At 39.6% G+C, this 23,862-nt stretch overlaps 1 protein-coding gene across 1 annotated transcript; it reads left to right on the plus strand.

Moving 5' to 3' along the window:
• Positions 1-207: 207 nt before the first annotated feature.
• Positions 208-23,277, plus strand: LOC121574926 (aspartate aminotransferase, cytoplasmic-like). The gene is made up of 9 exons (XM_041887620.2): positions 208-436; positions 13,426-13,607; positions 13,879-14,002; positions 14,323-14,435; positions 14,700-14,804; positions 15,171-15,321; positions 16,576-16,741; positions 21,074-21,216; positions 22,261-23,277. Exons 1-9 carry the CDS (start codon positions 328-330, stop codon positions 22,398-22,400), a joined length of 1,233 nt encoding a protein of 410 aa, XP_041743554.1. The 5' UTR covers positions 208-327; the 3' UTR covers positions 22,401-23,277.
• The last annotated feature ends 585 nt before the right edge of the window (positions 23,278-23,862 follow it).

The following is a 23,862-nucleotide window of genomic DNA, read 5'->3' on the forward strand; positions in this document are numbered from 1 at the left end:
AGCCACAAAGTCAAAATTGGCTATATCGGAAAAATGATTGAAAAAAAATAGATTTTTAATTTAAGGTTAGGGTTAGGCAATTGTTAGCAGTGTGGTTAGGGTTAATGTTAGGGTTAGGTTTAAAATAAAACGTTATTAAGAAGATAAATTGTAGAAATGGGCGGGGTTTATGCATTTGTGGCTGTGGTAAGTAGTGACGACCCCAAATCCATCCAAGTTGAAGGTGAAAGTATTTTCCTATCTCGTCCTGTAGCCCTTTACGCAGCGGTTTGTGCCCGGTTGGTTTACCGTTTTAGCTAACACCCCTCCTCGGTAATATTCATCATTATGTCGTTATTCGGTGAGGTTCCCCAAGCCACCCCAGTGGCTGTATTCAAGCTGTCGAATGATTTTAAAGAGGACCCGAACCCCAAGAAGGTGAACCTCGGAGTTGGAGGTAAGAGATGACGATGATGCGTCAGTCGCTGGGATGAAATAAACGAGCTAGCTAACATTTGGATCACAGAGTTCCACTGCGATAACAATGCACCTGCTGCCTGTCTGATTTTTCCTGCACCATCGCGATGTTAATAATCCCATAGTTCCTTTACTAGCGAACCGTTCAACCGTGGCTAACTAGCTAGCTAACGTCAGTAGGTAACTAACTAGTAAACCATAGCTAATCCTTTATAACTAGTACATCATCCGAAATGTTGTGTTGCAGGGCCCTGTTTGAAAACTGGGTAACACTTTACTTGACACCCAGTGTCATAAGACGGTTATAACCATGTCATAACAGCTGACATAACTTGTCATAACCTGTCACAATATGGTCATAACACTGTCATTGCATATACATAAAGATACACCTGTTGTGACATATATTGCGTTATTTTATGGCTGGTTATGACACCTACATAAGTGTAAAAACCTACATTTATTCAAATTCGTTTTTTCCCTGCCAGGAAATGTCCTTTAATTTGAAGGTTTGTCTCTTAAATCCTTTGTTTTTGTTGTAATAAATTATTTACAGTCATGTTTTTTCATCATATTTTAAATAACTTGTAGAAAATACATTTTATGACACTGTCAAGAACCATTATGACCATCATAATCATCTAAGCCAGATGGGCCTATCACGTACATGCCCTTATGTCAGTCATCAGTCAGAAAGAGGATGTCTTGTCCTGCTCCTGAAATCTGCTCCTGCATTCATCCCAGTCATCAGCAACAGAGCATTGGGGTAGGTGCATGTCTGACATCAATGTGTGCGCAATTACAATGATAGTTTCACATGGTCAATATATACAGTACCAGTCAAAAGTTTGGACAAACCTACTCATTCAAGGGTTTTTCTTAATTTTTACTATTTTCTACATTGTAGAATAATAGTGAAGACATCAAAACTATGAAATAACACATATGGAATCATGTAGTAACCAAAAAAGTGTTAAACAAATCAAAATATATGTTATATTTGAGATTCTTCAAATAGCCACCCTTTGCCTTGATGACAGCTTTGCACACTCTTGGCATTCTCTCAACCAGCTTCATGAGGTAGTCACCTAGAATGCATTTCAATTAACAGGTGTGCCTTCTTAAAAGTTAATTTGTGGAATTTCTTTCCTTTTTAATGCGTTTGAGCCAATCAGTTGTGTTGTGACAAGGTGGGGGGGGGGAAAATAAAAAATAATAAAACTTTTTCAAGAACTTTTAAAGTTTCTTCAAGTGCATTTGCAAAAACCATCATGCGCTATGATGAAACTGGCTCCACAGGAAAGGAAGACCCAGAGTTACCTCTGCTGCAGAGGATGAGTTCATTAGAGTTACCAGCCTCAGAAATTGCAGCCCAAATAATTGCTTCACAGTTCAAGTAACAGACACATCTCAACATCAACTGTTCAGAGGAGACTGCGTGAATCAGGCCTTCATGGTTGAATTGCTGCAAAGAAACCACTACTAAAGGACACCAATAAGAAGAAGAGACCTGCTTGGGCCAAGAAACACGAGCAATGGACATTAGACCGGTGGAAATGTGTCCTTTGGTCTGGAGTCCAAATTTGAGATTTTTGGTTCCAACCGCTGTGTCTTTGTGAAATGCGGTGTGGGTGAACGGATGATCTCCGCATGTGTAGTTCCCACCATAAAGTGTGGAGGAGGAGGTGTTATGCTGTTGGGGTGCTTTGCTGGTGACACTGTCTGTGATATATTTAGAATTCAAGGCACACTTAACCAGCATGGCTACCACAGCATTCTGCAGCGATATGCCATCCCATCTGGTTTGGGCTTAGTGGGACTATCATTTGTTTTTCAACAGGACAATGACCCAACACACCTCCAGGCTGTGTAAGGGCTATTTTACCAAGAAGGAGAGTGATGGAGTGCTGCATCAGATGACCTGGTCTCCACAATCCCCCGACCTCAACCCAATTGGGATGGTTTGGGATGAGTCGGACCGCAGAGTGAAGGAAAAGCAGCCAACAAGTGCTCAGTATATGTGGGAACTCCTTCAAGACTGTTGGACAAGCATTCCAGGTGAAGCTGGTTGAGAGAATTCCAAGCGTGTGCAAAGCTGTCATCAAGGCAAAGGGTGGCTATTTGAAGAATCTCAAATGTAAAATATATTTTGTTTTGTTTAACACTTTTTTGTATACTACATGATTCCATATGTGTTATTTCATAGTTTTGATGTCTTCACTATTATTCTACAATGTAAAAAATAGTAAAAATAAAGAAAAACCCTTGAATGTATAGGTGCGTCCAAACTTTTTACTACCAACATACTGTTGACACCTAGGCTATGGTGTAGTGGAATGTTTTGTCTTGTGTGGTAGGTTTTGTGGGTTTTGACACTCCTATTAAGGTTTCATAACCAGCCATAAAATTATGCAATAAATGTCACAACAGGTCTAAATATATGTGTCATGACAGTGTTAATACCATATTATAACAGGTTATGACAAGTTATGTCATCTTTTATGACATATTATGACATGTTTGACCATGTCATAACATGTTATGATGCTGGGTGTCAAGTTTAAAGTGTCACCTAAAACAGTGACATAATGCAGTCTCCCTCATTGACGTGACAGACTGGATCTGTTCTATGCGGTGAAACATAACCAATCAATCATGTTATCCAGATCAATGATTAGGCTAGCATGATGTCCTTTGCTTGCTGTGCTGATTGTTTAGAATCCGTAGATAGCCTAGCAAGGCCTATATAACCTGTTGTTGGCAGTCATCCAAAGAAGTGGCTCAGTCACTGCAGTAAGGAGGACTGGAACAGACTGGAACATGCCGGTAGTTGTAGCTGGAGATCAATGAGTCATAAGTTAAGATAAATTGACCGTGGTCATAGAGCAATTCACTCCCATTCACTCTCGCTACGATCCTCCTATGAGAGACGGTAGACAGAATACACCCCAGCCCCTCCGCTTTCATATTGTCACCCAAATGTCCATTTAGTCAATAAAAGGCTACACATCAAAGCTACCCAGTGCAGTGCACTCACACACTACCATTCTTCTGACTGGATCTTTGTATGGAGTGTTATTATTATTATTTGACACTGCAGCGCAATGGCTGAAATCTGTGTGTGTGGTCTGTGACTGCTTGCTTGGCCACTCAGGACTGCAGGATTTGCATTGCGCTACATGTGAGCAGAGCTACGCCAGAGAACTGGCCAAAGCTCTGTTGTTGTCACATGGTGTTAAACCCTGGATTAACAACTCATAAGAGATGGAGAAACGGCGGTGGATTAGGGCCCTATTGGGACACTGTACAGTGCTTTCAGAAAGTATTCACAGTCCTTGACTTTTTCCACATTTAGTTGTGTTACAGCCTGAATTTAAAATGGAATGTCTTGAGTCAATAAGTATTCAACTCCTTTGTTATGGCAAGCCTAAATAAGTTCAGGAGTAAAAAGTTGCTTAACAACTCACATAATAAGATGGATGGACTCTCAGGTCGCTCAGTCGAGCAGTGAATTTCAAGCACAGATTCAACCACAAAGAACAGGGAGGTTTTCCAATGCCTCATAAAGAAGGGCACCTATTGGTAGATGGATAATAAAAAAAAAAACATTGAATATCCCTTTGAGCATGGTGAAGTTATTAATTACACTTTGGATGGTGGATCAATACACCCAGTCACTACAAAGATACAGGCGTTCATCCTAACTCAATTGCCAGAGGGAAAGGAAACCGCTTCGGGATTTCACAATGAGGCCAATGTTGACTTTAAAACAGTTACAGAGTTTAATGGCTGTGATAGGAGAAAACTGAGGATGGATCAACAACATTTTAGTTACTCCATAATACTAAGCTAATTGACAGAGTGAAAAGAAGGAAGCCTGTACAGAATACAAATATTCCAAAACATGCATCCTGTTTGCAACAATGCACTAAAGTAATACTACAAAAAATGTGGCAAAGCAATTCATATTTTGTACTGAATACAAAGTGTTTAGTGGTTTCGATTCCCGCTGGGGCCACCCATACGTAAAATGTATGCACGCATGAGTGTAAGACACTTTGGCTAAAAGTGGCATATATTATTATTATTATTATTATTATTATTATTATTATTATTGTTATTATTATGATGTTTGGGGCAAATCCAATACAACACATTACTGAGTACCGCTCTCCATATTTTCAAGCATAGTGGTGGCTGCATCATGTTATAGGAATGCTTGTAATCATTAAGGACTGGGGAGTTTTTCAGTATACAAAATAAAGGAAATGGAGCTAAACATAGGCAAAATCCTGTAGGAAAACTGGTTCAGTCTGCTTTCCACCAGGCACTGGGAGATGAATTCAGCTTTCAGCAGGACAATAACCTATAACACAAGGCCAAATCTACACTGGAGTTGCTTACCAAGAAGACAGTGAATGTTCCTGAGTGGTCGAGTAATAGTTTTGACTTAAATCTGCTTGAAAATCTATGGCAAGACCTAAAAATAGTTGTCCAGCAATGATCAACAACCAATTTGAAGAATTTTGAAAAGAATAATGGGCAAATGTTGCACAATCCAGGTGTGGAAAGCTCTTAGAGACTTACCCAGAAAGACTCACAGCTGTAATCGCTGCCAAAGGTGATTCCAACATGTATTGACTCAGGGGGTTGAATACTTATCTAATGAAGATATATTAGTGTTTTATTTTTCATATTTTTAAAAAAGATGTTAGAATTATTATTCCACTTTGACATTACAGACTATTTCGTGTAGATCTTTTACAAAAAAAAAGACAATTAAAACAATTTTAATCCCACTTTGTAACACAAGAAAATGTGGAATATTTTCTGAAGGCACTGTAAATGAATGCATCCTCACTGCCTTCCCTGAAGTAATCACTAACATGATTGGATGGGTTCCACTATATAGCTTTGACCAATCCAATCATATCAGTGATGATTACATGAAGGAGGAAATTATGGACTTGGTTGGCTCAGTGCCTAAACTAGCTCTTGAGAACCCAAGGCGGGTATACCCAGCTTCCCCTCAGGCGGCAGACCGCTTCGTGAATAGATGGTATAATGTTTAAGATGAACGTCTATTGAATGGGCTAGGCCTAAACCTGCTGTATCGTGACGCTGTGTTTGCTCTTTCCCCCTCCCCCTGCTCTCTCTCTGCAGTGCAGGTCAGGACTGCTTGAGTTTCCCTGATTAGCACAGGTCAGGCCTACGGACTATTAATCCCTTCCTGTAGTAGGCTAACAGTAGGCTGGTACTGCGGTCATCTGGCTGAAAACAGCCTACATCGCCTAGCTACACCTTGTGTTAGCATGCTCATAGAGCAGATAGACCCATGTCCCTTCTCTTGAACTTCAGTCACAAATTATACAGTTAGACTCGTGCTCTTTAAAAAGTGACTGTGGATGTGGAAGTACGTTTTCAGACAGTTTACAGACTATAACAGTTGAGTAGGTAAGAGTCTGTAGACAGGAGTGCCCTCTCCTCTTCAGCTCAACAACACTGTTTACTCTGAGTTAGTAACTTACTAGTTTGGCTGTCTTATCAATGATGTCTGACTGGAATTTAGGACAGCAGAGAAAAGTGCACAGCTGCAGTCTTTGACATTCATCAGGTTGTAGCCTGATCCGTTAAAACTATGAAAACAGACCTTTTTTAAAAATTTTATTTAATTTAAAAAAATAAAATAAAAATTTCGGGGGGATGGATCAGCTTAATATTGCAGATAGATTGTATCTTCTATCAATGTAATTGTCTGCATCACTTCCAATCCCCCATGTTTATTTTTATTTTTTATATATATATTCCCCTTTATTACTTTTCAAGCCCACCATCCTTTCCCTACTTGGAGTAAATTAGTGAACAACAACGCCCAGGCCTCTACTTCCGGTCTATACTTACTATCTACACCTTATGGACAGAGTTAATTTTACAATAATTCTATATATATATATATATATATATATATATATATATATATATATATATATATATATATATATATATATATATTTTTGCTCCTGAACTTCTTCTACTCTCAACCTCTCCGATCATTTTCATGATGTCCATCCGGTTTGCTTCTAAATGCCATATCTTTCTAACTGTGCTCTTTCCCAAAAGCTCCCAACATACAACCTATATACTTATTATGGACACAGTATGCTTACATTATTAGCTATCTTTGTTATTATTTTTTGTTATTTGTTATTAGTCCCATCCTTCAACTCTATTCAATACCTCCCATCTATCTCTTAACACCATCCATATAGGATTTCTATTTGCCATATATATTTCAACCGTACTGTGATGTTTTACAAAAGTTCTGAACCTTTCTATTCTCATTGCTTCTACAGATTGTGAATTAAAAATAAACATTTTTGCTAAAAGTATTATTATATTATTGATTGATTGACTATGACTTTTCAGATCACCCAGTAATGCTATCTGCAAGGTTAGTTCCAGGTAAATATTGCAATCCTTTAGCCATTCCTGGACCTGTGTCCAAAAACAAGCTACAAATGGACAGAACCAAAACAAATGATCTAATGATTCTATCTCTTCACAGCAAAATCTGCAGAGCTGGGAAGATTGTATCCCCCATATAAATAACATTCTATTGGTAGCAAGAATTTTATATAATAATTTAAATTGAAAGATTCTAATTTTTGAATCCGGTGTCGTTTTTGCGTGTCAGTTCATAAACACTATGCCATGGGATCGGTACGTCAAAGATCTCTTCCCAACTATTTTGCAATCTATATGGGACGGCTGTCAATCCTTTGGTCCTTAAGTGAAACTGATATACTTTTTTATTTATCACAGTTTTCCTTAACCAATTATGTTCTTTAATGCAAGGCCGACAGACAAGTTCCTTACTTTCTCCCCCTTCAACTTTCCTCTTCCACTTTTGCGGTAAGGCTGCAATTATTTGGTTGTAATTTTGGGTAGAGCAGACATTTCCATATGTTTTGTTAGCTGCATGTGCGACATAACTCCACCAGTCCTACCGATGATATCATTTACGAAGATTATACCTTTTTTAAACATTCTGTCAAAAAATAAAGGTTTTTTGTCAATTAGTATATTTGAATTTAACCACAATATTTGTTGCATTATTTGTTCTGTCGTTTCTGGAGGATTAAATTGAAATTGCAACCAACTTTCTATGGCTTGTTTTAGAAATAGTGACATTTGGGAGATTATTTCCTTTTCAAATAACTGAAAGTGAGAGGTTGTAATCTGAATAAAGGGAAAAAGGCCTTTCTTGAACAGTGGGTGAGACAATCTTACTAATTTGCTTGAGAACCAGTTCGGATTTAAGTATAACTTTTGGATGACTGAAGATTTTAGTGATAGGTCTAATGCTTTAATATTTAATAATTTCTGTCCTCCGAATTCATATTCATTATATAAATATGCTCTTTTAATTTTGTCTGGCTTGCCGTTCCAAATAAAATGGAATATTTTTTTCTCATATAATTTAAAAAACTGTTTGCTAGGCGTAGGCAAGACCATAAGCAAATAGGTAAACTGGGATAATACTAAAGAGTTAATCAGGGTGATTTTTCCACAAATTGACAGGTATTTTCCTTTCCATGGTAGTAAGATCTTATCTATTTTTGCTAACTTTCTATAAAAATTTATTGAAGTGAGATCATTTATTTCCTTTGGGATATGTATTCCGAGTATATCCACATCACCATCAGACCATTTTATTGGTAAACTACATGGTAATGTAAAAATTTTATTTTTTAGTGATCCAATACGTAATATAGTACATTTGTCATAATTTGGTTTTAATCCAGAGAGGTTAGAAAATGTATCTAGATCCTCTATGAGGCTGTGGAGGGATTCTAGTTGTGGATCTAAAAGAAAACATGAATCATCTGCGTACAATGACACCTTTGTTTTTAAGCCCTGTATTTCTAATCCTCTGATATTATTATTGGATCTGATTTTAATAGCTAACATCTCGATGGCCACAATAAATAGATATGCCGATAGTGGACAACCTTGTTTCACTCCTCTTGACAGTTTAAAACTTTCTGAGAAATAGCCATTATTTACTATTTTACACCTAGGGTTACTATACATGATTTTGACCCATTTTATAAGAGATTCTCCAAAATTGAAATGCTCCAGGCATTTATATATAAATTCCAGTCGAACTTTATCAAATGCCTTTTCGAAGTCTGCTATGAATAGCAGGCCTGGTTTCCCATATTTTCCATAGTGTTCTATTGTTTCCAATACTTGCCTTATATTATCTCCAATGTATCTTCCATGTAAAAAACCTGTCTGATTAGAATGAATAATATCCGACAATACCTTTTTAATTCTATGCGCTATACATTTTGCTAGGATTTTTGCATCACAACACTGAAGTGTAAGGGGCCTCCAATTTTGTAAATAGACTGGATCTTTATATTTTCCACTTGTATCCTGTTTCAGTAATAATGAGATCAGACCTTCTTCTTGAGTGTCAGATAATCTACCATTTACATAGGAGTGGTTAAAACATGCTAATAACGGTCCTCTTAGTATATCAAAAAAGGTTTGGTATACCTCGATTGGTATGCCATCCAACCCTGGAGTTTTCCCCCGGACTTAAAGTCTTTAATTGCATCCAGAAGTTCCTCCTCTGTAATTTCACCTTCACATGAGTCTTTCTGTGTGGCTGTTAATTTGACATTATCAATAGAAAAAAAATCTCTACAATTAGCTTCAGTTAGAGGAGATGGAGGCGACTGAAAAGAAAACATATGCTTAAAATACTTTGTTTCTTCCTTCAAAATATCATTAGGTGAATTATGGGTGACTCCGTCAATTGTAACCAGTTTCATTAAGTTCTTTTTGGTAGCATTCCTATGTTGAAGATTAAAAAGAATTTTGTGCATTTTTCCCCATATTCCATCCAGTTTGCTTTATTTTTATAATATATTACACTTGATCTTTCTTGAATAAGTTTTTCCATTTCTTTTTGTTTTTCCTCTAATTTATTCTGAGCCTCTATGTTACAGTTTTTATTGCCATCTATCTGTTCTGTTAGACTTTCTATTTCCTTTCTTAGTATAAACTCTTTTGACCTAAATTGCTTTTGTTTTCGAGATGAGTACTGAATTGCATGGCCTCTAAAGGCACATTTAAAGGTGTCCCATACAATAAGGGGATTCGCTGTACCTATGTTATGTTGGAAAAAGTCAGTTATAAATTCCTTTGTTCTAATTATAAATAAATTATCATCCAATAGGCTTTGATTAAATTTCCAATATCCTCGCCCACGTGGAAATTCAGTCAGAGTAATGTATATGCCTATTATATGATGGTCCGACCGCATTCTATCCCCTATCAACACTTTTTTTACTTTTGGTGCCAACGAGAATGAGATAAGAAAGAAGTCAAGACGACTAGCTTGATTCAGTCTCCGCCATGTATATCTCACTAGATCAGCATATTTAAGCCTCCATATATCTACTAGTTCTAATGTATCCATGACATTCACAATTTCCTTAAGAGCATGTGGGTGATTGTTTGTGGTGTGATTTCCTTTTCGGTCCATTGAGCTATTTAAAACAGTATTATAATCCCCCACCATAATAATATTGTCTTGAGTTGCTTGCAGGCTTGATAATTTATTATATATATTGTCAAAGAATTGTGGATCATCATTATTTGGTCCGTAAAGGTTAATGAGCCATATCTGTTTATGGTCCAATACCATATTTAAAATAATCCATCTACCTTGCGTATCTATTTGGACAATTTGCACATTCGGATCGAAATTACTATTAATTAATATCATCACCCCTTTTGAATTTCTTTGCCCATGGGAGAAGTATATTTCCCCCCATTCTTTTTTCCACGCTACTTCATCTCGAATTGTTGAATGAGTTTCCTGTATACAATAGATATTATATTCCTTCTCTTTGAGCCATGTAAATATTGTTCTTCTTTTGTTATTATCAGCTAAGCCATTACAATTATAACTGGCTATACTTATTTCACCATACACCATAATGAGATACAAGTTTCAAGTCTATTTATCATTATATATGTTTGTAAATTTACCAATAAAAAATAGCGTAATGATTGAGTGTCCATATAGCTGTACCGTGATATTTGCATTGCTACGGAGTAACCCTTCAATTGTTCTCCACTAATTCCCCCGCTAAAGCCCCTCCCCATCCCAAGTTGAGCCGTCATCCCAGTGATCAGCATCCCACCCACGTCCCTCCGTATCCCTAAGGCCCCGAGAGGCCAGGACCCATCCATCGAAAACAGCACACAGTGCCACCCACAAAACAGAAGCAGGTTAACCGCTAAAAGCATTTCCAATGCTTTCACCTCTATATATATATATATATCTATATAACTATTATACTTTTTTAAATTATGCATATCCTATTTTCCATCATTATCAATTAATATGCGTAATAATGTTGGCAGTTCACGCATAGGATTCTAACATATAACCCGGATTGCCATTGTATTACATTTAATTCATTGACAAGCAATTATTATCCTAGCAAATAATTCCTGCGGTCCATCCCATACCCCCCTTCCCAACATCCCCACCCCCCCACAACAGATGCCAGACAAGCACACACGCACATACTCACATACTCCAACACACTCAACCCCCCTCCCCCACAATCCACCATAAAATCCGATACTCAACGGCTGTTATATCCCAGAGCCCAACTCGAGAAATAACTTGATCTACGAGTGCACATACAGTTAAAGCTGATTGAGAAAGCATGCAGATTGAGCAGAAATTGATAACAATGTGAGATTTGATTAATCTACTTAATCTATGTCAAGTCCTAGGTGATGAAAACAGACCTTTGCAAAGTTGCCCTCCACCCACATAAGAAAAATACTAACGTTTACTATAGAATACTACAGTACTTACTATATAATTCTGTAGTAAACTGTAGGTATACCATGTATATTTCTATTGGTACAAGCACTGTTCATGAAACAAACTGTTCACACTCCTCTGGTTGGCAGAGAGACCATTTTGCAGGTTTAAAGCATATTTCCTGCAATTCCATACATTTTGCCATGGGATGGAGACTTTTTTTTGCCATTTTAACCCAATGAGTCCCACCGTCGCACCGTCGTGATTTAGGACTTCTAACCCCTTTTAAACATTGTGTGTTTGTCTATTTCTTTTGCATCCGTTGGTACCAACCATTAATCTGTGTGGTTAACGGGGGCTGAGCTAGAGTGGTGTTTGTGAGAAAAGGGTGGATCCGATGGGGCCCAGGGATGGGTCTTTTTTACAAAAACATCTGTAGAAAAGCTGAGACTCTCACGCACGTGTAACATGTTTTGCTCTATGACACTCACAAGGTACACAAGAGTCGTTAGGTAAGGGGTTCTTCTATATAGCAGATCATAGGAAATCCCACGACATAGTGTCTATAATACTGTAATAAGCTCACAGTTGCTGTCACAAACTCCAAACTCCACACAATTGTCACAGACTAGTTGGACATTCATTTCCTACTGAGCAAACAATTTCTGTACTTACTGCATTCATATAAATTAATTTTTATCAGGTTTTTGCTTTGCCGGACCTTATTTTGTTGTTGTTGACATTTGTCAATAAAAGTCATGAATGTAACTGTTTATGTCAAATTGTTTTGTGTTCTACTTGTAGCCCTGGTTGTCCTGAAAAGAAAATGGTAAAACACTTAATTGTGAGGCTAAATATAATGACTGGACATGCAGATAAATGAAAGTTTGTCATGGGGTGCAGAGAAAATGTTGCCGTTTTGAAGCTAATTTCTTATGTGTGTTCATGTGATATTTGAGTGACTAAAAAACGTTAGCTGACATGGGCTAGTTGTTCTGGACATTTCTGACAAATTATAAATAGCTCTCTAAGGTCTGCAATGACTGACATGACAAGAGGAAAACTGCTGATGGACTACCCAATGAAATTGCACCTTGTGCGTTCTACTATTACAACTTTCAGTAGTAAGTTGAAAGCCGGACTGTTCCGACCCTTTGGGTTTGGGAACCACAACTGTAGAATACTATACAGTGCATTCGGAAAGTATTCAGACCCCTTGACTTTTTCCACATTTTGTTACGTTACAGCCTTATTCTAAAATTGATTAAATAAACCATTTTCCTCATCAATCTATACACAATACCCCATAATGACAAAGCGAAAACAGGTTTTTCGATTTTCTTGCAAATTTATAAAAAAACTAAAACAGATATACCTTATTTACATACGTATTTCTCCAGTAGGTTTCCTCAAGGAGAAAGCCTCCACTTTGATGTCAACGATAATAAAACAAAAATACTATAGTAAATACTACAGTAATGTCTACAAAAACTACAGTATACTACAGTCCGTTAAAACACTACAGTAAATACTACAGTATACTACAGTCCGCAAAAACACCACAGTACTAAATACTACAGTATAATACAATCCGTAAAAACACTACATTAAATACTTTAGTATATACTACTGTTTTTTTACTACAGTATTTATACTCTAGTAAACTGTAAATAATACAGTAAAGTCTGCAAAAACACTACAGTGAATACTATAATATTTATACCATAGTATACTATAGTATTTTTTCATGTGGATGAGACCTAAGGTAGGCCTAATTACAAATGAGTCTACTTGGATCTTGCAGAGCAGTAAAGCTTCTAGTGTAGTAGAGCTCAGTTGAGAGTGTTCGTGACATCTCCATCTGAGTTAGAACTCTCCTCAGGTTGTCAGGGTTCATTGTTCATTGACACCTTCCCCTCTTGAGTGGGTTGCTCACCAAGGCAGTAATGCCAGCTGGAGAGAGAGCCATGGGGCCAGAGTTGGGCTACTGCAACATTTGCACCGTAAAACAAACTAAACTGGTATAAACATAAGCTAAATCTGGCCCATATATTGGAAACACTGTATCCCCCCTCACCTGCTGTAGCTAGCCTGTCTTTTCCATCCAGCCTACAGGACAGATGAGGGCCAGCCCTGGGTGCTGCCTGTGGTTAAGAAGGTGGAGAAGATCATCGTAGAGGACAACAGTCTGAACCATGAGTACCTGCCCATTCTGGGTCTGCCTGAGTTTAGGTCCTCCGCATCCAAGATCGCCCTGGGAGAAGACAGCCCTGCCATCCAGGAGAATAGGGTAGGGTAGTTTATGAAGTGTGTGTGTGTGTTAGGGGGGTTGTGTTGTGTGCATGTGTGCGTGATTATGCAGATATTGAGGTGAATTTAAAGGAATGTGTTTAAATTTGTGCTGGTGCGCTACATTGCTCCTAAGTAGTTATGAAGTCGCTTATTTAGTGTCTATCCCCTACCACCTTCTCTCTCCCTCTGTCTCTCTCTCCCCCTCTCTCTCTACTGTCTCTCTCCCTCACCCTCTCCCCCCTATCTCTCTATCACTCTCTCACTGTCAGGTGGGAGCGGTGCAGTGTCTGGGGGGTACAGGTGCTCTGAAGATGGGGGCAGAGTTTCTCAGACGCTGGTACAACGGGAATGACAACACGAAAACACCTGTCTACGTCTCAGCGCCTACCTGGGGTACACACATGCACACAGGAACGACAACACTTAAACATCTGTCTACATCTGTGCTTGTACGGCTGATCCAGGGTTGTATGTCCTCAAATAAGATATTGACTTTGAATTTGACAGTCGTTATCTTATCTGGACCTTATACTGCTAAATTGTCCTCTTAATAGTTAATATATAGGTGATTAAGTCCAGCATGTTACTTTTTAACATCTTTGTAACAATGTCAGCTAATGTTACAAAGCAGGCCTCAAAAGACACATGAAGCATTCAAAGACTCCTCTATTAGAGAAAAGTGTTGTGAAACCTCCTCTACTGTTTGTTTTTAGAGAACCACAACGCTGTGTTTGCCAACGCTGGGTTCGAGGACGTCCGTCCCTATAAGTACTGGGACGCAGAGAAGCGAGGACTGGATCTGGACGGTTTCCTAGGTGACCTGGAGGTGAGCCGCTGTGTTCTGAACTGGTAGTGTTGACATGGAGACCAGACCGCCTACCGAACTCTGAGTTTACCTCACAATAGTGAATATTGAATATCTTTACTGGTCATGTCAACGTAGAAAGTAAATTAGCTTTTTACACACTGTTGAAAGAGGATATGTTTAGCTTTCTAACGATACCAACTTGGTGCATCAACTCCCAGTACACAATATGTAATTTGTCTGTCCTGTAGTCTGTCTAACATTGACCTTTGACCCCTGTCCCAGAGTGCACCAAAGCATTCCATCTTCGTTTTGCACGCGTGCGCCCACAACCCAACCGGCACAGACCCTACACACGTAGAATGGATGCAGGTGGCTGAGGTCATGAAGGTAAGACTGTGTGTGTGTGAGTGTGTACACATTTTACTGTACTTGTGAGTACCAGAAGTCCTCACAAGAATAGTAAAGTAACTAAAAAGGCTATTTGTAAAAAGGCTATTTTAGGGGTCAGGGTTTAGGTTTAGTGTTAGGGGTTAGGGAAAATAGGATTTTGAATGGGAATCAATTGTTGGTCCCCAAAAAGTCCTTAGAAGTATAGTAAGACAAAGCTGTTTGTGTGTACATGCGCAACTTTTTGTAACAATTTTTGTTTTTGTTTTTTTAAACAAATACTTTTTTTGTTTGTTAATTTCTGAAGGTTTTAATCTTTCTCCTTTTTTTATTTTATTTTCTCTCTCTCCCCTTCTCTCTCTCCAGAGGAGGAAGCTGTTTGTGTTCTTTGACTCTGCGTACCAGGGCTTTGCGTCAGGCTGTCTGGATAAGGATGCCTGGGCCGTGCGCTACTTTGTCACCCAGGGCTTCGAGATGTTCTGTGCCCAGTCCTTCTCCAAGAACTTTGGCCTCTACAGTGAGACACACACTCACACACACACACCAGTGTTAATTTTGTCAACAATAACTATGACGAAAAATACACGTCAACTACCTAATTTTTCGGACTAAACCTATGACGATAACGAGACGAGATGCCTTGGAAAATAACTAGAACTTAGAAATTATGACAAGACGGGAATTCCACGTGAGACTAATGGACATTTAATTTGACATGAAGCTCCTTTTCATCTGTTTTGTCCAATTATAAGCATGCATGGATGCAGAATATTTCATGCAATCCTCTCATTGGCAGAATTGACATATTTCAGTTGCATGTTCTGATTGAGCTGATCTGCCCAGCTCTCCCACACAGCTCCCAGGTAGTCACTTCAGTCACTCGTCAATCTTCTGAACTGATGCGTAGCCAGGACGCTTGACATGTAACTAGAAACAATCATGTTTACACTCACTCTTACTTTCATGTAGGCTATTTTTGCTTTGATCACATCAGAAGCTCTGTTTTCCCATGGTGCTGTTATTCATTCATCTGTGTTGCTGCTCTCGCGCCGAGGTACTCAAATGTGAGTTGCGGTTGCTATTTTCCTATGGGAAAAACAAATGCTATTTGTTGAATATTAGGTTTACAGTAATACTTCTGGCATTTTTGGAAAGCTCAAATTCTCTCAATTTCAAGGAAACCATTGTTATTTACCCCCCTTGATGGTTATGATGGGGAGAAAATCTGAGCTGTAAATTGTTTAACCTGTAGGCTTTATAGACTATGTGGTTCATTATGGCTGGCATTGGTTACAATCTGCCACAATATCAATGTTGCCAGTTAAGGTATAGGAAGGGACAGTAGTCCTAGCTGGACAACGCTATCTGAATGTGCACATGATGGAAGTTAGAGGTAGCCTAAATATTCATTATCTAATAGGAAAAAAATTCACTGACTATTATGTGACTAAAATGTCTGTGACTAAAACTAGACTAAAATTGTCCCGAGTTTTAGTCGATTGTTAATAACTAAAACTAACGGATGAAAGGACTAAAATTTGACTACGACTAAAAAGGTATTAAGACTAAAACTAAATCTAAAATAGCTACCAAAATGAACACACACACACTCACACACACACTGTAAGATTCATTGAAACATATGAAACCAATGTATTCCTACTCCCGACTTTCACACATAACACTCACACACATTTCAAATGTAAGATATGTACATAATGCAATCTGTAAACTGCAGGGAACCCTAAATAAAGTTTCTGTTTGCTGGCAGATGAGCGTGTGGGGAACCTGACTATCGTAGCTCGTGATTCTGACAACCTGAAGAGAGTTCTGTCTCAGATGGAGAAGATTGTAAGGGTAACCTGGTCCAACCCTCCCTCCCAGGGTGCAAGGCTGGTCGCCATCACACTCAACACACCTGAACTCTTTGCTGAATGGTTGGTACACACATAGTACAAAAGTAGTGTATGCACATCCAACAATTTATACATGAGTGGTCGAAACATTGAAATACAGTGCATTCGGAAAGTATTCAGACCCCTTGACTTTTTTCCACATTTTGTTACGTTACAGCCTTATTCTAAAATGTATTTAAAAAATAATAATCCTCATCAATCTACGCACAATACCCCATAATGACAAAGCAAAAACTGGTTTTTAGATATTTTTGCTAAAAAATAAACTACTGAAATATCACATTTACAAAAGTATTCAGACCCTTTACTCAGTACTTTGTTGAAGTACCTTTGGCAGCGATTACAGCCTCAAGTCTTCTTGGGTATGACGCTACAAGCTTGGCAAACCTGTATTTGGGGAGTTTCTCCCATTCTTCTCTGCAGATCCTCTCAAGCTCTGTCAGGTTGGATGGCAGATATTGATATTTTCAGGTCACACAAAAAAGTAACAAATAATTAAAGAGCAGCAGTAAAAATAACAATAGCGAGGCTATATACAGGGGGTACCAGTACCGAGTCAATGTGCGGGGGCACCGGTTAGTCGAGGTAATTGAGGTAATATGTACATGTAGGTAGAGTTATTAAAGTGACTATGCATAGATAATAAACAGAGAGTAGCAGCAGCGTAAAATAGTGGGGGGGTCTTATGGCTTGGGGGGTAGAAGCTGTTTAGAAGCCTCTTGGACCTAGACTTGGCGCTTCGGTACCGCTTGCCGTGCGGTAGCAGAGAGAACAGTCTATGACTAGGGTGGCTGGAGTTTTTGACAATTTATAGGGCCTTCCTCTGACACCGCCTGGTATAGAGGTCCTGGATGGCAGGAAGCTTGGCCACGGTGATCAAATCAAATCAAATTTGATTTGTCACATACACGTGTTTATCAGCTGTTATTGCGGTTGTAGCGAAATGCTTGTGTTTCTAGCTCCTACAGTGCAGTAATATCTAACAATTAATATCTAACAATTTCACAACATATACAGTGGGGGAAAAAAGTATTTAGTCAGCCACCAATTGTGCAAGTTCTCCCACTTAAAAAGATGAGAGAGGCCTGTAATTTTCATCATACGTACACGTCAACTATGACAGACAAATTGAGATTTTTTTTCTCCAGAAAATCACATTGTAGGATTTTTAATGAATTTATTTGCAAATTATGGTGGAAAATAAGTATTTGGTCAGCTACAAACAAGCAAGATTTCTGGCTCTCACAGACCTGTAACTTCTTCTTTAAGAGGCTCCTCTGTCCTCCACTCGTTACCTTTATTAATGGCACCTGTTTGAATTTGTTATCAGTATAAAAGACACCTGTCCACAACCTCAAACAGTCACACTCCAAACTCCGCTATGGCCAAGACCAAAGAGCTGTCAAAGGACACCAGAAACAAAATTGTAGACCTGCACCAGGCTGGGAATCTGCAATAGGTAAGCAGCTTGGTTTGAAGAAATCAACTGTGGGAGCAATTATTAGGAAATGGAAGACATACAAGACCACTGATAATCTCCCTCGATCTGGGGCTCCACGCAAGATCTCACCCCGTGGGGTCAAAATGATCACAAGAACGGTGAGCAAAAATCCCAGAACCACACGGGGGACCTAGTGAATGACCTGCAGAGAGCTGGGACCAAAGTAACAAAGCCTACCATCAGTAACACACTACGCCGCCAGGGACTCAAATCCTGCAGTGCCAGACGTGTCCCCCTGCTTAAGCCAGTACATGTCCAGGCCCGTCTGAAGTTTGCTAGAGTGCATTTGGATGATCCAGAAGAGGAATGGGAGAATGTCATATGGTCAGATTAAACCAAAATAGAACTTTTTGGTAAAAACTCAACTCGTCGTGTTTGGAGGACAAAGAATGCTGAGTTGCATCCAAAGAACACCATACCTACTGTGAAGCATGGGGGTGGAAACATCATGCTTTGGGGCTGTTTTTCTGCAAAGGGACCAGGACGACTGATCCATGTAAAGGAAAGAATGAATGGGGCCATGTATCGTGATATTTTTAGTGAAAACCTCCTTCCATCAGCAAGGGCATTGAAGATGAAACGTGGCTGGGTCTTTCAGCATGACAATGATCCCAAACACACCGCCCGGGCAACGAAGGAGTGGCTTCGTAAGAAGCATTTCAAGGTCCTGGAGTGGCCTAGCCAGTCTCCAGATCTCAACCCCATAGAAAATCTTTGGAGGGAGTTGAAAGTCTGTGTTGCCCAGCGACAGCCCCAAAACATCACTGCTCTAGAGGAGATCTGCATGGAGGAATGGGCCAAAATACCAGCAACAGTGTGTGAAAACCTTGTGAAGATTTACAGAAAACGTTTGACCTGTGTCATTGCCAACAAAGGGTATATAACAAAGTATTGAGAAACTTTTTGTTATTGACCAAATACTTATTTTCCACCATAATTTGCAAATAAATTCATTAAAAATCCTACAATGTGATTTTCTGGATTTTTTTCCCTCATTTTGTCTGTCATAGTTGACGTGTACCTATGATGAAAATTACAGGCCTCTCTCATCTTTTTAAGTGGGAGAACTTGCACAATTGGTGGCTGACTAAATACTTTTTTCCCCCACTGTACACAATACACACAAATCTAAGTAAGGAATGGAATTTAAGAATATATACAGTGAGGGAAAAAAGTATTTGATCCCCTGCTGATTTTGTACGTTTGCCCACTGACAAAGAAATGATCAGTCTATAATTTTAATGGTATATAATGTAAAAAATTATACATAAAAAAACAAAATACCACCCCCCGTGGGTAAGAGGGTCTGGTTGGTGTTGGCCATTGTCTTGGCTTAAATGAGGCCTTTGATCCTCACCCAGGGAGAGTCATGACAGAGTCTTAAGGTGCCTTTTGGCAAACTCCAAGCAGGCTGTCATGTGCCTTTTACTGAGGAGTGGCTTTCGTCTGGCTACTCTACCATAAAGGCCTGATTGGTGGAGTGCTGCAGAGATGTTTGTCCTTCTGGAAGATTCTCCCATCTCCACAGAGGAACTCTGGAGGTCTGTCAGAGTCACCATCGGTTTCTTGGTCACCTCCCTGACCAAGGCCCTTCTCCCCCGATTGCTAAGTTTGGCCGGGCGGCCAGCTCTAGGAAAAGTCTTGATGGTTCCAAACTTATTCCATTTAAGAATGATGGAGGCCACTGTGTTCTTGGGGACCTTCAATGCTGCAGACATTGTTTGGTACCCTTCCTCAGATCTGTGCCTCAACATAATCCTGTCTCGGAGCGCTACGGACAATTCCTTCAACCTCATGGCTTTGTTTTTGCTCTGACATGCACTGTCAACTGTGGGACCTTATATAGACAGCTGTGTGCCTTTCCAAATCATGTCCAATCAATTGAATTTACCACAGGTGGACTCCAATCAAGTTGTGGAAACATCTCAAGGATGATCACTGGAAACAGGTCAGATGCACCTGAGCTCAATTTCGAATCTCATAGCAAAGGGTCTGAATACTTATGTAAATAAGGTTTTTTTATTTAATCAATTTTAGATTAAGGCTGTAACGTAACAAAATGTGGGAAAAGTCAAGGGGTCTGAATACTTTCCGAATGCACTGTATATCCTCTCTTCCTCCCTTTTCTCTGTCTATCCCTGTCTCTCCGTCTCTCTCTCTGTCTATCCCTGTCTCTCTGTCTATCCCCGTCTCTCTGTCTGTCTCTCTGTCTATCCCTGTCTCTCTGTCTATCCCTGTCTCTCTGTCTATCCCTGTCTCTCTGTCTGTCTCTCTGTCTATCCCTGTCTCTCTGTCTATCCCTGTCTCTCTGTCTGTCTCTCTGTCTATCCCTGTCTCTCTGTCTATCCCTGTCTCTCTGTCTGTCCCTGTCTCTCTGTCTATCCCCGTCTCTCTGTCTGTCTCTCTGTCTATCCCTGTCTCTCTGTCTATCCCTGTCTCTCTGTCTATCCCCGTCTCTCTGTCTATCCCTGTCTATCCCTGTCTCTCTGTCTATCCCTGTCTCTCTGTCTATCCCTGTCTATCCCTGTCTCTCTGTCTATCCCTGTCTCTCTGTCTATCCCTGTCTCTCTGTCTATCCCTGTCTCTCTGTCTATCCCCGTCTCTCTGTCTATCCCTGTCTCTCTGTCTATCCCTGTCTCTCTGTCTATCCCTGTCTCTCTGTCTATCCCCGTCTCTCTCTCTATCCCTGTCTATCTCTCTCTCTCTCTCTGTCTTCCTCTCTCTCTCTCTCTCTCTCTCTCTCTCTCTCTCTCTCTCTCTCTCCTCTCTCTCTCTCTCTCTCTCTCTCTCTCTCTCTCTCTCTCTCTCTCTCTCTCTCTCTCTCTCTCTCTCTCTCGGTCTCCCTGTTGTAGGAAGGATAATGTGAAGACCATGGCAGACCGTGTGTTGTTGATGAGGGCTTCACTCCAGGCTAAACTGCAGGCTCTGGGAACACCAGGAACATGGGACCACATCACACAGCAGATCGGCATGTTCAGCTTCACTGGCCTCAACCGTGAGCACACACACACACACACACACACACACACACACACACACACACACACAAATGAATGCAAACAAATTCATACCTCTCTTTTCCTCTCTAGTCTTAAACACACACACATACACTCCCCACCCAGCTATGTTTAGCTTCACCAGTCCCCTGACGACATCCTCATTAGTGTGTGTGAAGTAATTTAAGTAAATTCCTGGATAAACATTAAACTCCTCTGTGCTGTGCTTTCTTCCTGGGAGCTTCAAAAAGCTGTTAGAACCAGGAAACAGCTTCCCAGCGGAGGGCACTGATGCCTTAACTGGACAGTGGGGGAACCAGTTCTACTCAATACACATTTACACAGCACACTGGCACATAAATATCCTCTCTTCTGTTTTCACTCTTCTTTGTTTTTTCACTCTCTTTCTCTAACTCTCCTTTCACACCGATTAGTAAATTGTACGTTCTGAAAATATAATATTTTCTCTAAATGTTATGAGGTCAAGCCTGCTTTCCAGATGCAGCCTGTAAACTGCAGGCCTGTCATTAACTAGTCCCCGACTAAACTATCCCCAGATTAAACTTTCCATTCAAATCTCGAAGGTTCCGTCAGGGGCTAGTTTAGTAGCCCGTAACTTCAGTTGGATGCGTATTAATTAAAAATAAATAAATAACTGTAAGTCGCTCTGGATAAGAGCGTCTGCTAAATGACTTAAATGTAAAATGTAAATGTATCTTGGGAGATGCTGGAGGGGGCCAATCTTAAAAACAGCTTTTATTTTCTTTATTTTCTAATGAAGAAACATTTCTGTAGACTCTATTTCTGTGTGCCGTGCAAACAGTGTTCAACTTGACATATTTTATTGCTCCCAATTAATGCAGCATGTAGCTAGCTAGCAATGTGAAACATTTGAAAAATGTGGGCAGAGTATGCAAAGACAGTACGAATTTGATGTGGATCACTTCAGCAAAAGACTGGACCTGTTTGCACCCAAAGGTAAGACAAGCGGTATTACGTGATGTTCATACCTTTTCATATTTTCTCTCCCTATCTCTCTCCAGCTAAACAAGTGCAGTACATGATCAAGGAGAGGAGTATCTACCTGATGGCCAGCGGTCGTATCAACATGTGTGGTCTGACCACTAAGAACATCGACTATGTGGCAGAGTCTATCCACGAGACTGTTGTCAACGTCCAGTAGAAGACTACACTACCCTCCAGCCCCCCACCAGCAGTGTGTGTGTATAATGTATTGGACCAAACATACATAATAAGCCCCATTCCCAACTCCCAGCACACCAGCCTACGCTGGGCCTATAATGTCACTGGCTGTCTATAGATACATTATATGTGAACACTTAAATGAATGCACAAGGCAACGTAACGGTTAAAGAGAAGTGTTAATGATTTGTCTGTGTGTGTATCATCCCTGTTTGTCATCACTGCTGCTTGCAGTAGATTGTGGTTTAATTTAATTTGTATTGTTTTTGTTCAGTAGTGTTGAAGTCCTGTTTAATGAATAAGCACTGTGTGTCAGGGCATTTTAGCTGCTGTGTGGTTCCACACTAAGGCACTAGCTGGCTGTGTCTTAATAATCGGAAATGGCTTCCTTTCCTAATCTCCTTCATTACAACTGATGTTCCTTCCACCTGTCATGTCCACCCAGATCAGTGATCATGGAGGGATGGACACAAGGAAAGGAGATTTGGAAAATAAGCTATAGTGTTTAAACTATTGAGACACAGCCCCAGTGTATCTGGATGTATTTTTTGTTGTTTTTGTATTAGGACTAGCTCCAGCAGTGCTGGTGATGATGATCTTCCATTGCTTATTAATATGATTAACATTATCTTGTGATTAGTATTGTTTGGGTTGTTGAATTGCGGTGGGATGTGGGCCTGGCATTTAGGAAAAAAATTACCTCCATTTTATTTAAAGCTGCAGTAGTAACGTTTTGGGCGATCCGACCAAATTCATGTAGAATTGTGAGTTATAGATTTGGCATTCTCATTGAAAGCAAGTCTAAGAGCAGTAGATCTGTTCTATGTGCACTATTTCTATGCTTCCCGTTCTTAAGTTTAGTTTTTGCATCTTTTACTTTTGGTTTTGTACACCAGTTTCAAACAGCTGAAAATACAAATATATTTGGTTATGGAAAAGATATCGCAAAGCGGTTTATATGGTAAAATGACTCTCTACTCTATACTTGCTTGTTTTGTCACAAACTGAAATTAGGCGAACTATTAGAATGTTAGCAACCAGGAAATGGCGGAACGATTTCTGCATATTGCACCTTTAATTGTATTTGGGAACTATCAGGTGCATTACAGAAGAACGTTTCAAAGAAAAAAGGAATGCCACCGCAATTCAAGAACGACCCGTTTTTATGCGGATTTCATTCCAACTGTGAAAGGCACATTCCCTGTTCTGTTTGACTTACCCACCTGCATAACTTATAGAAGTTGTTTGGGTCCACTTGAAAGAGAAGCTAAATATTAACTGTGACCAAGTAATCAGTGCTTGACTTGAAAGCATACAAAAAGTACTAGAGTGAAAAACAATCAATTGACCAAATCAGTCATGCACTAAATGTATGTAGGATAGATGGCTATGTAATAAGGATGCTAATATTGAACTTGAACTATGGATGTTCTAGTTACAAT

The sequence above is a fragment of the Coregonus clupeaformis genome, chromosome 1 (genome assembly GCF_020615455.1).
Source record: "Coregonus clupeaformis isolate EN_2021a chromosome 1, ASM2061545v1, whole genome shotgun sequence".
NCBI classification, from domain to species: domain Eukaryota; kingdom Metazoa; phylum Chordata; class Actinopteri; order Salmoniformes; family Salmonidae; genus Coregonus; species Coregonus clupeaformis.